General features: G+C 45.8%; 6 protein-coding genes across 6 annotated transcripts; 3 read left to right on the top strand and 3 right to left on the bottom strand.

Moving 5' to 3' along the window:
• Positions 1-87: 87 nt before the first annotated feature.
• Positions 88-2,300, bottom strand: MCYG_03413 (amino acid permease; the record flags this gene model as incomplete). The annotated part of the gene is made up of 7 exons (XM_002847861.1): positions 88-178; positions 356-685; positions 760-1,074; positions 1,141-1,222; positions 1,393-1,508; positions 1,596-1,999; positions 2,106-2,300. The coding sequence occupies 7 exons, from the start codon at positions 2,298-2,300 to the stop codon at positions 88-90; spliced, it is 1,533 nt and encodes a 510-aa protein (XP_002847907.1).
• A 1,760-nt stretch (positions 2,301-4,060) lies between these two features.
• On the bottom strand, positions 4,061-7,168 carry MCYG_03412 (conserved hypothetical protein; the record flags this gene model as incomplete). Its single annotated transcript, XM_002847860.1, has 4 exons — positions 4,061-6,292; positions 6,350-6,434; positions 6,647-6,714; positions 6,917-7,168. 4 exons carry the CDS (start codon positions 7,166-7,168, stop codon positions 4,061-4,063), a joined length of 2,637 nt encoding a protein of 878 aa, XP_002847906.1.
• A 747-nt stretch (positions 7,169-7,915) lies between these two features.
• On the top strand, positions 7,916-8,950 carry MCYG_03411 (histone acetyltransferase MYST2; the record flags this gene model as incomplete). Its single annotated transcript, XM_002847859.1, has 1 exon — positions 7,916-8,950. The coding sequence occupies one exon, from the start codon at positions 7,916-7,918 to the stop codon at positions 8,948-8,950; it is 1,035 nt and encodes a 344-aa protein (XP_002847905.1).
• A 932-nt stretch (positions 8,951-9,882) lies between these two features.
• Positions 9,883-11,889, bottom strand: MCYG_03410 (T-complex protein 1 subunit zeta; the record flags this gene model as incomplete). Its single annotated transcript, XM_002847858.1, has 7 exons — positions 9,883-11,109; positions 11,178-11,351; positions 11,413-11,433; positions 11,497-11,538; positions 11,606-11,627; positions 11,687-11,781; positions 11,848-11,889. The coding sequence occupies 7 exons, from the start codon at positions 11,887-11,889 to the stop codon at positions 9,883-9,885; spliced, it is 1,623 nt and encodes a 540-aa protein (XP_002847904.1).
• A 283-nt stretch (positions 11,890-12,172) lies between these two features.
• On the top strand, positions 12,173-13,917 carry MCYG_03409 (SIK1; the record flags this gene model as incomplete). The annotated part of the gene is made up of 3 exons (XM_002847857.1): positions 12,173-12,393; positions 12,461-13,580; positions 13,642-13,917. The coding sequence occupies 3 exons, from the start codon at positions 12,230-12,232 to the stop codon at positions 13,915-13,917; spliced, it is 1,560 nt and encodes a 519-aa protein (XP_002847903.1).
• Positions 13,918-14,327: 410 nt separating this feature from the next.
• Positions 14,328-15,113, top strand: MCYG_03408 (conserved hypothetical protein; the record flags this gene model as incomplete). Its single annotated transcript, XM_002847856.1, has 1 exon — positions 14,328-15,113. The coding sequence occupies one exon, from the start codon at positions 14,328-14,330 to the stop codon at positions 15,111-15,113; it is 786 nt and encodes a 261-aa protein (XP_002847902.1).
• Positions 15,114-15,288: the final 175 nt, after the last annotated feature.

The raw sequence follows: 15,288 nt of genomic DNA, 5'->3' as shown, positions 1-15,288 counted from the left end.
AATTCAGAGACGAAATCTACTTTCGAGAAGAGAGTAACACGGCAATACTCTGATAGCTCAAAAGAAATACAGGTGAGATGCATGATTTCACACACCACAGCTGCCGTAGGGCCCTGTATCGAAATCCTCTGATGGAACTTCTTCGAGAAGATCCTTGGTACGAGGCCCCGTATATCGTCTAGTTACTGTTAGCCAATGTGCAGTTACAGAGTTATCGAGAGCCTACTTTCTAGCCGAGAGCCACCACCATGAGAGTGCAAAGAGGGCGATAAAGACTATTACACAGCTAGCATAGTTCCTGTGTTCTATATTAGCTTCGGAGTCATATTCAGAAGTCGGAGGTTGAGATGCATACATATTTTGCGGCGTCACTGGTTGAATCGGAGGGAAGAACAGGACGACGCTGATGAAGAGCACCCAAGAAATGGAAATCCAGTTGATTATTGCTCCCCAGTTACCAAGGGTAAATGGCCCCTCGATGAACTTCACTTTGTTCTTGTATAGCCGGTGTGCTAAAATCACACCGATATAGGAAAGATCTAGGCAAGGAGCAGTTATGCTGAATATTGATGCTGCGGTTTCGGTGGAACCTATGGCAATACAATTGAGGCATATGGAAAAGAAAACGACGAACCAAACCGCATTCATTGGGGTAAGAGTATATGGGTTTATTTTGGCCAACACCCTATCATATTTAACTGGTCAGCTCGTCCTTACGTATTTTGAGAGCTTGACATAAACGGGGGAACTTTTTCTTACTTTGAAAAAGGCAAAGCATCATCGCGAGCAAAAGCGTAGGCCATCCGGGTATCTGCCAACATAGCAGAGCAACCTGTAAAAAATTGCACAAGGACAGCAAATGACCACATAATTGTCCCACCAGTTCTCCCTCCAGCATCGAGGAAGATCTGTGCTGCCGGGAGCCCAGTTGGTGACTTGAGGACCGCATCAAGATCAGTAATGCAAAAACATAGGGTGACGGTTAACATCCAGCCAAAGACACCAGATACCACAACCGCAGTTTGGATAGCAACTGGGCCCCTAACGGCAGCATCATGGGTTTCTTCAGACATGCTATACAAATAATATATTAGATACCATAGCCGGAGTGGACCGTATTGGGAAAACAGGGTATCTTACTGAGTAGTTCCGTCATAATCTGTCATCGTCCAAGCGACGGCGATAAAACCAAGGAGGAAAGAAAACGCTTTTGAATGCCAGCCTGATCCGTCAGTGACATTGGTGAACACCCACGAAGCAGGCTGCTTGTTTGGCGTAAGAACAAGAAGGGCAGTACATATGCCGATTGATGCGAGGACTACTTATGTTAACCAGGCACACTTTCTCCGAATCACTCTGCAGAAGGTAGTGGTATCTATGGATCACACATACTATTGATTGGGGCAAACCAAAGAATAATCCGATGTAAGCTCTTTGTGGTCAAGGAGCAGATGACACCCATTATGCAGAGTAATGCAATTGAAAGAAGAACGGTCTGAAGGGCGGTCCTGTGATATATATTGTTAGCTTCTTTGCTTCTAGACCTGCTAGGAGCCGGTGTATGGGTTAAGGGCAGGTATACAGACAGAACTCACGGTTTAAAGGAATAATTGCCTTCCTCGTCCAGTGTTGAATTCATACTTGCGGCAGCCAGTAACATCTGGCTCACGGTGTATGCAACGCTAGAAACACCGGCAGTTTGGCCCAACAAGTTACACCATCCCTGAATCCAGGCAAATATCGGGACTTGATCTTTTGGGACTACATGTTTGGTCACAAAATACATTCCCCCCGCAGTCGGGTAAGCAGAAACCAGCTCTGCAACCGACGAGCCAATGCACATTGCCATGACTGATCCAATCAGCCAACACCATACGGCTGTAGCTGGGCCACCTGCACTGAGTGGCTGGCCGAAAGTTGCTGGTACAGATCCTAAGACGCCTAATATCGAAATGGCATATGATATCGTTGACCATTTTGAGAACTCACGTCTCATTTCCTGGAGAAAGATCATATTAGACCGTTTGACCTTTGATACTGTAAACAGGCCGCCTACAGTCTTCATCACGGTTTTTTTAAGATGCCCAAAGAAAAGATTTCCGTACTTGTTTGTACCCAATTCTAGCTAGAAGCCGCTCATCATCATCTTGGATTGTCGCCATTGGAGAGGTATTGCTAGCACTGCTCTCGTGACTAACAGCCAGCTTTTTATCACCAGATCCGCTATGGCCTTGCTCTGATGGTTCCTGGGAAGTAGTTGTTAGACCTGAATCCATCATAACAACTCTTTTTGCTTTCATTGGACTTGCGGTTTATAGACGCATTGAACAGGGTATACCGTCTATGTTCCGCTTATAGTGGTATTTCTTGCTAACAAGAGCAGGACTGGAGTCAAGATAAGCCCTTCGTGGAGCAAAACGTCGAGTTTTTGGAAGTTGGGTGCAGGATGAATAAAAAGGATGTCGTGAGAGATTAAGAGATGCAACGGCTGGAGAAGGGCAAGCTATCTTGATTTTTCGGAGAAAACAGGGTAGAGACCCAACTCATATACAATTCTATGTACTATGTAATACATACCTAACAAGTAGGAAGAGTTTCTTCCTGGCCTGATCCTTGTTTATGTTCGCTCCCTCTTAACGGTGACAACACTCCACAGGAGCGGTGGATCGAGCCCGAACGAAGAAACGAGCAATCGGGAATGAGGAAAGACACTTGTTAGTGCATTTGTCAATTGCGCGTCAGTTCTTAATCAACATGGGCATGAATATTCTCATTTGGTTGCTGCGAATAGTGAGAGAGGTGATGTTGGTACCCGGTGATAGTGTATATATTCCGGTACTCCGTATGTATAATCTGATTCTATTGATCCCTTGCACCAGGTTAACATTGCAGGATGCAGGCAGGTTTCTTGAAAATGGATCAACCGTATTCCCAGACCTCCCGCTTTTCTTCTTGAGAAGACGGCGGGTATTTGCAGTCGAGGTGGTTTTGGTGCCATGGTCACTTTTAGCCATAAGACAAGCCAACCGCAACACCTGGTTAAAAAACTGTACTATGTACGGAGTATGCTTCCCGCTCATTTCGAAACGGACGAGAAAAACAGTTTATATTCAACACGTGGGCCAGGGAAGCAGCTTCATATGCAAGTATCGATAATCCCCGTTTTCGTGGCTTGATATCAAAAGCGCCATCCCTGCTGGTGATTGCTTGGCCGGTTTTTTTCGAAGGTGTTTTTATATACACACAACTTGCCTCCTCCGTGGCTTCTAAGATATCAAAGGTAGCTAATATACCTGCCCTCAGTCGTTAGAGCTTATTTAGCTTGGATTTCTACCAGCCAACAACATTCCATACCCACGATAGGCTTCTTCTTACGTTTTATACATACAATCATTTTATTACATAATCTAACATGCTTAAAGTTAATTTTAATGAATTTGAAAAGTTAATATAAAGAACGAGTCTGATTGGTTGATATTAGCTAACGTCAAACAACTCCAAACACTTTGGAAGATATTCTCGATAATATCATTGCCTGTCATCTGTGGAGGGAACATTTTCAAACATGATACGATCGATTAACTGCCCACTCTCTAACAGATACCCTGAAGGGCCGTTCCCTTGCCTGGTTCAGATACATAGTTGAGCAGTTAAAGTTTAGAGTTTGTCGTCCCGATTGGCGGACCCGAAGATATAATTTCAAGGTCAATTGTATGCTGCATCGACTAACATGAAGAATATCACGGCTGTAAATTTTTATCCCGATCTCACATCTTGTATTGCCTGATAGTATAGGACCTCATACCGTCGAGGGATATGAGAGTGTGGGCTGTTCTCAAATCGCTGTTGTAATATCTGTTATCCAATTTCCTAGTAGTCAACCAATATCAAGAGTGAAATCCCACCGCCAGTAAAGCTATAATACGCACAAAGAAAAAGATGGGCTGTCTGCCAGCGTGCTAATAATCCCAAAATCAACAATAAGAAGTAAGAAATAAAACTGAAGGGAATACATAGACCGAAAACGCCATAGCTTGATACATGTAATATAAGCCCAATTTCACATAGACACGGGTCCCTGTTCATATGCCTTTCTCTCTTCTTCGATCATCTCAATCGCCTCCTCCAGATTTCCGTCAGCAGCCTCGGCAAATATGCGGAGTCTGTTCTCATCTTGAGATCTGTCATTCCCAAAACCAAGAGCCCTAAGATGTGACAGACAAAGTTCAGTTTTGTCATTTAATGGGGTTTCAGCTATGGTTGCAGCCTGGCTTTCGCGGGGAAAAGTCCCGGGGAGATCTGAATGTTGGTGGTCGCGCCCAGTGCTAATCTCTGCTAACTCATGAGTGCTAGACCGTCGTCGGGGGTAGGGGTGAAATTCAAAAGGCCTTGGAGGTGACCTGTGCACACGCTCCGTTGCACTTCGACGAAGCGAGGATGAATTGGAAGTAGGAATAGGAGGAAAGTGGCGAGGAAGTGGGTTGAATGGGTGAGATAGATCTGAGAGTATTGGACGGTTGAAGTGGTTCATGCTGTCCGAGGTGCTGGGTCCAGCCTGGTTTTCGTTTCGGTGAGGTCGAGAAGGTATGCTACTTTGCTGGGTCTCCTGGTCCCATGGCCATGACCCGGGAATTCGATCGGGGACTGTGGGGGCCAGTGGTTCTCTAGAACTAAATCGATTGGTGTTTTGCTCAGAACATCCATGGGTAGGACGAGTTCGTGTGGCTTCCCAATCCGAAACTGGTTGCGGGTTGTGCGTAAGGAGATGTTGCAGTTCAAGTTGCTGCATCGAAGGGTAGCGGCTAATTCCAGAATTAATGTCATTAGGTCCAAATGGGAAATCAATATGTATATCATGTTGTGCATTTGGCCCAAGACTATTGGCACCTTGGGATGCGAGGAGAGATGGATAACGTTCGGCAAGGTTTGCCTCGGATTCGTCAAGTAATGCTGTATTAGGTGGAGGTTGGGTATTGACCGGCCCCTCAGGCACTGGGAGAGTGACTGATGCACATTGAGATGTTGGTGCCAGATGTTGTTGTGGGTGAACAACATTGTCGGTGTTATTATCTAGTTCGCTAACCGGAACTTCTGGATTGGCCATCTCAGCCTCAGTTGTCCCACACAAGAGTCCAGAAGTTGGATGTACAATAGGGCCATCCGATGGCTCCACCGTGTTGTCAGGCTCTGGGTGCAGCGACTCGCTCGTAGGTTCCACATTGATGCAATTCTCCCCGATGAATGTACCCCGTAAAGCTTGCAGCGCTGCAACAGCAGCATAAGTTGTAGGGAAACGGACGTAGCAGAAGCCAGCATGATCTCCAGTTAGGCTATCCTTAGGAAGCGTAACTGTTCCGACAAAGCCCTGGTTGGCTAGCGCTGCAACAACAGATTCTTCGGTAGCATCTGGTGGTAAGTTACCGATGAAGATGTTGTTTGCTGCCGGATTGACCGCTTCAGGGGCTAATGATGGGTCCGATATGTTCGTATTTTCTTGTGGCTTGAGCCCTTTCTCAAAGCCTGCAATGAGTGAACCACCTATGTCTCGTATATCGGATGCAAGTGTTCGCAAGTTATTCAACTGGGTTGTTACCACCCTCTCCGCTTCATTGGTTGCAGTGGAGGATGATCGGGCGGAAGTAGCTGCATGTTGCATGACTCCCGCTAGTGTTTGAATGTGGCTACCCATGGCCTGGAGGGTTTCATGTATGGTGGTGTGCATTTGGTCTGGGATGTGATGCTGCATATCCCTCATCCTCTGTTCAATCTCAGGCAATCGAGCCGTCAACTCGGTTGTAAGCAGATTTACTCGTGATAAAAGAGACTGGAAGGATTTTCCAAACACTGTAACAATATGAGAGATCGTCTCAGCAGTGTCTGGGGCCTGGTCTGCAGTCGAATTAGCGGCAAAGTCCTCCCTAGAGTCTGGTTTCGGTTCTTGCACTTCTGCAGAATGGGATCCGGCATCGGAACCCTTTCCCACTACTATTGTTGGCTCTGCAGTAGTTGGGGGAAGGGATTCCCACCCTGCATTTTGCGCCATAAGGCGGGATAGCTCGGCCTCAAATTGTGACAGGAGTGGTTTGGAAGATGTTTCGATGGGGGATTCTGGACTTTCAGGCTCCCTTTCTCTTGGATTAGGCGAAGGTTCAAAGAACTGCTGAGCTGGTTCATAAGTACGCCAGAAATCCCCAGAATTACAAGCGGACGAATTTTCTGCTGGTTCTAGCCAATATGCGTCGGGCCAGTATAATTTACGGGCATCACGAAGTTGTCTCCCAGCAGCATGTGCCTAGACTATAGTGTTAGCTTGTTCAAATTTAACCAATTTACCGAAATGATCGCATACCTGTTTCTTCCCTTCTTCAGTAATAAAATCATTACCTCCACTCGAGGAAGCTTCAAATAATGATTTGGGTGTACCGTCAGTCGGTCTGGTGCATTTATTAGTCGAAGAGCCTGTAACTGAAGGGTTACATTTTTTATCGACCATGTTTTCCAGTGTGCTCAAATGGTCATCATGTTGCCCTCTCGCATCGGATTCCGGTCGGGTAGTATTGGAATGGTTTGCAGTGCTAGTAGGTTCTGGAGGAGCATTTATCGAGCGGCAACTAGTGATTTGACGGTGACCGCTGTTTGGACGTACCGGTTGGCAAGAAGGCTGTCCATATATACTATTGCTGACGGTCCTGAGACGAAAATCCTGCCAAATATCTATCACGGGGATAGTTTCTTGTATCTCGAATGTATGCATGGTCGGGCTATGCTCTGAGTTAAGTGCGCTGAGTGGTAGACGATAGCTACTAGGTAAAAGCTCCCCGATAAGCTGAGAGAGCTCTAACGATGAACCGACCTGAAAACGACACTGGGTTAATTGTGGAGAGCAAAAGATGGGGACAAGGCTAGGTCTACTTACAACCACAATCTCGCCATCGTCATCGTCCTGATACTGAAGCCTAGCTGCCGGGAGTTCTTTTATAGTCTGGTCATACTCTTTTGCAGAGACTTGGACTACTCCATCGCCTTGGACTTCAAACTCAGCGCTGTGCTGATTATCTGGATCTTGGGTCGAAGCGATGTCAGATCCGAGCTCAGCATCGTTCCTAGAACGACGTCTTCGGTGCAAGGGATGTCCAACGATGCCCTTGATACGAAATGGAGGCAACATCTCGAGGATTCAAAAGGTATCTTCAGAAAAAGGGATTGTAAGTAGGGTAATGATGCGCTGGGGAGCGATAACAAATAAATCCCCTCCAGATATACTGCAGCCTGGAGAAAATACGGGTGTATCTCAACTCTAATAGTGTGGTACACAGGGGCGATACCAACGGTTAGTAGCCCAGCTTGCGAGTTAATCTGACTGCCTGTTCAGATGCCTGCGCGTTCTGGGGCAAATTCACCACAACAAGGCTTCGACTTAGCGGGCTCCTTTCGAAGCTTACGTAGCTATACGTAACAGTACAGGGAACAGAGCTCACAAAGGCCTCTGAAGGGGCAAATAGATGCAGACGTTGATAGTGCTGTTTCGCCTTCCTTCGTTGCCAGGCAGCAGCAATACATAAGTCGTTATGTATCTACAACCCCGAAAAGACGTGCTTTTTTTCTGGGGCGGAGCAAAAAGTTCGTCATACTTGCTTAGTCATTTTAGTCATCAAGTTAGGTAAACCCGGATACGGAAGTACATATATCCGTGATGAATAATCAATGTATCGATCACGTGAATAGTCACTGAGCTTGCCTGATTAGGAAATTAGAAGGGGACGAGGACAAGAAGAAGAAGAAGAAGAAGAAGTGCCATACAGACTGCATTCATCGAGAGATATCTTCTTGTTAGAACATATTCAATTGTTTTATAGACCCTTTCTAATGCGCACATAATCGGCCCCCGAAAAACCACGCACCCAGAGTGGTTGCAATGCCAAACAGCAAACCGTCACAGACCCTAAAAGACCATGTCAACCAGAATGTGAAGCAGGTGGTCCTGGGGAACCTTCAATTTAAGGCATGGTTCGACTCGCGTTATCCTGAAGAGCTAGTGAGACCCGGTGATGGGACGCTGTACGTCTGTCGGTGGTGTTTCCGATATACATGCGACAAGCAGGCATACCTAAGCCATACGACCACATGCGCAAACAAGGATACACCGCTCGGTACCAAAATATATGATCATGACGGATATTCGGTATGGGAAGTTGATGGCGAAGATCACAAGCTATTTGCGCAGAATCTGTCCCTCTTTGCAAAGCTATTTCTGGATCATAAATCAGTGTTCTTCGATGTGTCTTCGTTTCTCTACTACCTTCTCGTCTACACGAATCCCGCCGACCCGAACAACTACCATGTGCTTGGATTCTTCTCAAAGGAGAAGATGTCATGGGATGCCAATAACCTAGCATGCATTCTTATCTTTCCGCCATACCAACACAAGCAACTGGGCAAGTTCCTGATGGGTATCAGTTACAAATTGAGTGCATGGGAATGGAGGGACGGTTTAATTGGTGGGCCTGAGAAGCCGCTCAGTGAAATGGGCCATCGGAGTTATGTGAGGTTTTGGGAGGAGAGGTTAACTCGATTCCTCCTCCATATTAACCCTAGTGGCGCGAAGGACGAGCAAGCCAATACAAAACCACAGACCGCAAAGAAATATAAAAAGAGACCTCCACGGGAGCAGATGACAATACAGGATATTGGTCAAGCGACCGGAATGTTAGCCGAGGATGTTCTCACTGCCTTAAACGCCATGGAGGTTGTTCAGGCAGAGAAGAAATCTGTGAAACGGAAACGAGCCTCCCAGCCAGACGATGAAGATAACCTACCCACTGCCGTTATCAAAAGATCTAGTGTTCTTGACTGGGCTAAGACACATAGGGTGAACCTACGAGACCCTGTTAGTGAAGAGGGCTTTGTAGGGGAATGGGCCATGGGTAGTGACAATGAAGAATTTGATTGAAGATGAAATAACGAACCATCTCTAGTTGAATGATAGGCAAAGGGGGTCTATCAGATGGACTCTTCTGTCGTCCACAGGTCTTCCTCTGGGTGTACCATGTGAGTATATTCTCCATCACATTGGTATACGTACAATTTCAACACTTACTAATGTAGTCTCTGTCAGTGAACATCATCAGACTTCAAGCCACTAATGGGCTCAAGTTGAAAATCCTAAGCGTTTACGTGCTTTAGTATGTCATGATCTGAAGCCTTAGTCCTGCTGTTATTTTACTCATAGGAGTTTAGTTATGAAACCCGGATTCCACTACTCTGATGTTAAACCCGAGCCCAATTCTCACTGTGCCGTCGCTTACCGACATTCTTCTTATAGGTTTGGTAAGATGCCAATCCCTGAAAGAAGTCACCTTCAGTTAGGGCATCCTTCGGCCAGTATCTATCAGGCAAGTGGGATAGTGTGGATTGATTGAACGCGAGCTCGTTAAAGCATGCATAGGTATATTGAGTGATTTCATATTAATCCTCTAGATAAGATTACGGGTTGCTTGGTTGGCTAAAAACTACCGATGATATCATCGTTAGTCCTGTCTCTAAATCAGCAATAAAGTAGCCCTGGCTTTGCCCTGGACAAATATCTCCATCTTTGGGTCTTAAACCCCTAATCTGGTGTCTATCAGAAGGCTCTACCATGAACCCTCTACCTTGTTTATTATATCCATCAATTTCATAGTAAGTCGTCTGGAAATGTAGTAGTTATTCGCCAGCTATTGTGTTTAGACGTGTGTCGAGCGCCTTTTTCTAGTTCAAAGGTGCAATAACAATGAAACGGCGTAAGTTCCGCAGAAGGTAGTCTATTTTGGACATTATCCTAGAGAATTCAGTGGATAGCTAAGCACATAATTTTCTCATTTTTAATCTCTAGAAACCATACTTTTACTCTTCCATTCCCTGTGGGCCACCTTGTTTACCCATCTGTCTGGCCTTCAGCAGCTCGTCGCAGAGAAGCAAATTGGAGGCAATGCCGGCACTGGATGCAATGCAGTTCCTCAGTACCCTGAATGAATCGAAAACACCCTCCTGAACGGGGTCCATTGGATTTCCAGTTACAAGATCCAGACCAGCAATGTTTCCTTCAGAATGTTCGTCTTGCAGGACCGCGATAGATTCCTGAATGTCATGGCCAGAGTTGGCGGCCAAGGTCTTCGGGATGATGAGTAGTGACTCCAAAAAGGCGTCCACACCAAACTTAGATTTACCCTTGACGGTCTTGCGGAATTCTGCGGACTTGAGATGTTCCGCACAGGCAATCTGGAAAGAGCCTGCTCCTGGAACGACAGCTCCATCAACAATAGTGTTGTAGACAGAACGGAGACCGTCACGGGTCGCTTCCGTAATTTGGGTGATTGTGTGTTGGTTGGGTCCTTTTATAAGAAGAGTCACCGACTTGGGGTCTTTAACCTCTTCGATAAAGGTATATTTCTCCTCACCAAGTTCATGCTCGTAAACAAGGCCAGCCCAACCAAGTACGTCGGGTGAGAGGTCATCAACGCTATTTTGAGCAGTGCCACCACATACTAGTTGCAATCGTTCCATGTTTCTCCTCTTTGCTCGGCGCAGGGCGAGTATGCCATTCTTCACGAGGACATCCAAACTCAGGGGGTCGATACCCTTCTGATTAATGACAACAAATGACTTCTTCGGATCATTTCCACAAACCTCCTTCTTCAAGTCCACAATCTTCTTCAGTTTAGCATCAACAAATTTACGTTCACTCTCCACAAGTTTATCCCTCTGTTCTGCAGTCGAATAGAAGAACCCGGAGTTAATCTCGGACTTTTCATATTCAAGACTCACATTGAGAGTAAGAATAAAAGCGTTCTCTACTCGTTTTGGCATGTCAGGATGACGGGCTCCATGGTCCAAGGCGAGACCTCGAATAAGCTTGGTATCCGAGGCAGTGCGATGCTGCATCTTCATAATTTCAATCATGTGCAAATCTGGTTTTGTTGGGGCCTTGTAAATCGCAAGAACGGCATCAACAATGGCAGGCGTTAATTTTTCTGCGAGAGTGCGGTTCAACTTCGTCGCAAGAGAGGTTCGTGCTACCGATAGTAGTAGTTCTCTGTCGATATTTCGCTTAAGCTTAAATGTCTCCAGAAACTATAGTAACAGAGCGATTAGCATGTATCATTTTGCGAGAAGCACCAAGCATCCCTGGGTATGTATACCTTTAGTGCTTCATCCTTCGCAATTTCATATCCATCAGTGATGACTCTAGGATGTAGGCCCTCAGAGATATGCCGATTAGCCTGTTTAAGTAATTCTCCAACAAGGAGAACCACAGACGTAGTTCCATCACCAGTGATATCATCTTGTGCTGTTGCAGCTCTGGCAATCATCACCTGGAACCCAGTATATCAGTAAATGCATCGTTTTAAAAAGGGAGCCTAGGTAGTGTTATACCGCGGTAGGATTTTGAATTTGCTATTTCCAGATCTAACATTAGCAGCTGTAGCGGTAAGCGAGGGAGAAAACGCTGTAACAAACCATTTCTCGCAACAACACATTTCCATCTTTCGTAAGCTTAATCTATATATTCATTGTATAAGAATACGGCAATAGTATGGGAGTAAAAGGAAATCCGTGAGGCTCATACCGATCCCGCACCATCAACAAGCCTATATGTTGTCATGTTAGTCAACGGTATATAAATATTGTGTATAGAAACCCCACATACATTTTAATGGTGCCAGAAGGTCCTAAATTGGACTTGAGGACATCTTGAAGGCCTTCACCGGCGCTGATATTAACTTTTAATGCTTCTCCCCTCCGCTATATTTATTGTTATTCACAGTGTCCTCTGAGAGAGTGGGATGGAAGGGGGGTAAAGAGCAGTACCCTGGACTCCGCCTTCGGGTTCAGCAACTGTGTTGCAGACATGGCGAGTAGGATGAAATCTTCTGTATAAATCCGGCCGTATCAGCCTGATAGAATGGACAATACAGTTGAAAGCTGGTATCAATGCTTCCAAAGTTGTTATTTTCAGCAAAAAGATTATCAAAAAGTGTCAAAAAGTAAAGTTCAAGCTCGAAGCTCTGCGCACATTTCCCTTTCCGCACTAGCGCGTCCACAGAGGGAAGAGAGAAAAAAACTTCGACTTTTTTTTGCTTCTTGCGGATTTTCCAGCTTCAAACAATATTTTCACAGAAGCTCCACGAATAAACCGCCAATTGACGGGAATTAAGCTACAGGAGGGTAATTCGATTCCCTGCTCATAGATATGGCGGACTTTCTTCTTTTCGAGGGCCCCGTGGGCTACTCACTCTTCAAAGTTATTCACGAACCCGACTCCGTTGGAAACAGACTGAAGGAGGTTCAAGCTGCTAGCCAGGACCTTGCGAAATTCGGGAAGATGGTTGAGGTTGTCAGTTTCTTGCCATTCGAGTAAGCAGTGCCTTTCGCCCTTCTGTACCTCCTATTTTTTAACCTACGCGTACTGATTTATGTTTAGGAACAATAAGCAAGCGCTCAGCGAAATTAACGATGTATCCGAAGGTGTGGCCTCTGAGACACTGATCTCGTTCCTTGAGCTCAATTTACCAAAATCCAACAAGAAAAAGAGCGTGGTTATGGGTGTTTCTGATAAAGGCCTTGCTGGTAGCATCAAGGCCGCGTTCCCATTTGTAGAGTGTGAAACCGGCGACACCAGTGAAGTTGTGCAGGATATGTTGCGAGGAATCCGAATGCACTCTGGAAAGCTTCTTAAGCAGCTCCGTGAGGGTGATATCAACACGGCGCAGCTCGGTCTCGGCCACGCCTACTCTCGCGCGAAAGTCAAGTTCTCCGTTCAGCGCGACGACAATCACATCATCCAGGCCATTGCTATTTTGGACCAATTGGACAAGGCCATCAACACTTTCTCTATGAGGGTGAGAGAATGGTACTCCTGGCACTTCCCGGAATTGGTTAAGATAGTATCTGATAACCACCGTTATGCCCGTTGTGCCCTTTTTATCAAGGACAAGAAAGACCTTTCGGAAGATAAGCTTCATGATTTGGCCGCCATCGTGGACGAGGACGAGGGTATTGCCACTAGCATTTTAGACGCTGCCAAGCACAGTATGGGTCAGGATATCACTGGCACGGATATGGAGAATGTTATCGCCTTTGCTGAACGCGTTGTCAGCCTTGGAACATACCGCAAAAATCTGCACGCTTACTTGGTCAATAAAATGAGTGTTGTTGCTCCTAACCTGGCCACCCTTATTGGAGAAGTCGTCGGTGCACGTTTGATCTCGCATGCTGGAAGCTTGACCAACCTTTCAAAATACCCTGCTTCGACCGTACAAATCCTTGGTGCCGAGAAGGCCCTTTTTAGAGCTCTCAAGACCAAGGGTAATACCCCCAAGTACGGCCTTCTATATCATTCTTCTTTCATTGGCCGCGCCGGTACCAAGAACAAGGGACGTATCTCTCGGTTCCTTGCAAACAAGTGCTCTATTGCATCAAGAATAGACAACTTCTCTGAGACACCGTCTACGGCATTTGGAAATGCTCTCCGACAACAAGTTGAAGAAAGATTGGAATTTTACTCCTCTGGTGCCCCCCCTACAAAGAATGAAGTGGCTATGGTATGTATAATTTCCCTATTATTTTCTTTACAGTTACTAATATCTACTCTTCTATTCTCAGAAAACTGCCATGGATTCTATCCTCGCGGATATTGAGATTGATGGAGACAATGATGTCGAAATGGAAGATGTAGAAAAGGCTGAGAAATCTGAGAAGAAAGAGAAGAAGAAGGAAAAGAAGGAGAAGAAGGAGAAGAAAGAAAAGAAGGAGAAGAAGAAGAAGGAGAAAAAGGAGAAAGTGGCCGATGCATCAGATGACGAAGCTGATGCTTCACCGAAGAAGAAGCGGAAACGTGACGCTGATGTTAGTTCGGAAAAGAAGAAGCAAAAGAAGTGAAGCCCGTTTGATTTGGAGTCTTTGAATGGCGTTTTAGGAAAGGAATTTTTGTCTCTGTGCTTGTCTTGACTGGAAGGATTGTCTGATGTTATTTTATCTCGTGTATACTTACGACACCTCATTTTGAATCGATATCAGTGAGCATTCATTCTCTTTAAACGCGTCTTGCTTAGTAATCGTGCACCACAGTAGAAAACTAACTTCTCTAAGTTGGACAAACAACGTTGGCATATCAGCCGTCAAGCAATCGTCAGTCATGGAAAATTTCACATACCCCGGCGGAAGAATGTCTAATGTTCACTAGCCAGTGCAGCTATCACTTGAATTCATAGGAATGATGCACATTCGGCAGCGCACCTCCTGAACCGCTACTTTTTCAGATGAGCATTGAGGCAGTATACCCCTAAGAGATGGAACAGAGGGTGTTAGCTATTCACAACAAATCTCTGAAGCGTAAACGTGACGAATCTGATTTTAGCGAAGAGTCGCTTTCACCACTATCAAATGTTGCTCAACACGATGCAGATGGCGAGAATTATGATCAGGGCGATGTGAAGACACCTGGAGCTTGTCTGGACGGAACAGTGGCAACTAAATTTCGGGACCTCGATATACAATGCGCGAGCTCCACAAATGCGAAGATTCAACAAATACCTCCGGAAGGTGGCTATGTGCAGCCTCAGAGGCCCGAAAATGCACAAAAGCCACATGCTCTAGATGCTTCCACAAACGCACCAACCACAAGTACGAAGAAAGCCATATCGAATGAGGATATAAACAAAGTCAATATAGCAGACTTTACCAAGGGATCTTCATCATCTACCGGCCAAATTCACCCGGATATTGCAGATTGCTCGCGCCCAGGCTCACCGCCTCCTCAATGCTCCGAGACTAGCGATACTGAGAATTATGAAGAATCGCTGACTTGGGATGACTCAGAAATAACGGGCCATCATGCTACGGATCCAAACGATGACGGGTATGGGCTTAATGGGGTCGGGTTTAAGCCCTCAGCAGAAGTAGCGTGGGCTAGATCTCAGCATCGAAAGGACCAGGTAGCTAAATGGGAGAGACGCCAGGCGAACGAGGCACGCGAAGCACGGAGTAGGCGAAGACAAAGGAATGACGGCGGTAGCCCCGCTATTACGATAGCAAAGAGCGCTCCCAAACAGAAGAAAGTCAAATTTGATGCATAATACTTGTAAAAATACAGATTCTGGATATTAGAGAAGGGGTTCTTGGAAACGAAGGCTATATTACATAGATGAAATAATGCTCATACAAACGTCAACCCAATGCTATACCGCCGTTGAGAGCACCTATTGGCCTGGGATGCCCGCAATCCGGACTCCAAGACTCCTAAAGGATGTA

The sequence above is a fragment of the Microsporum canis genome, genomic scaffold (genome assembly GCF_000151145.1).
Source record: "Microsporum canis CBS 113480 supercont1.3 genomic scaffold, whole genome shotgun sequence".
Taxonomy (NCBI): domain Eukaryota; kingdom Fungi; phylum Ascomycota; class Eurotiomycetes; order Onygenales; family Arthrodermataceae; genus Microsporum; species Microsporum canis.
Note: the sequence above shows the minus strand (reverse complement) of the source record. Positions and strands in the feature narration are given on the sequence as shown.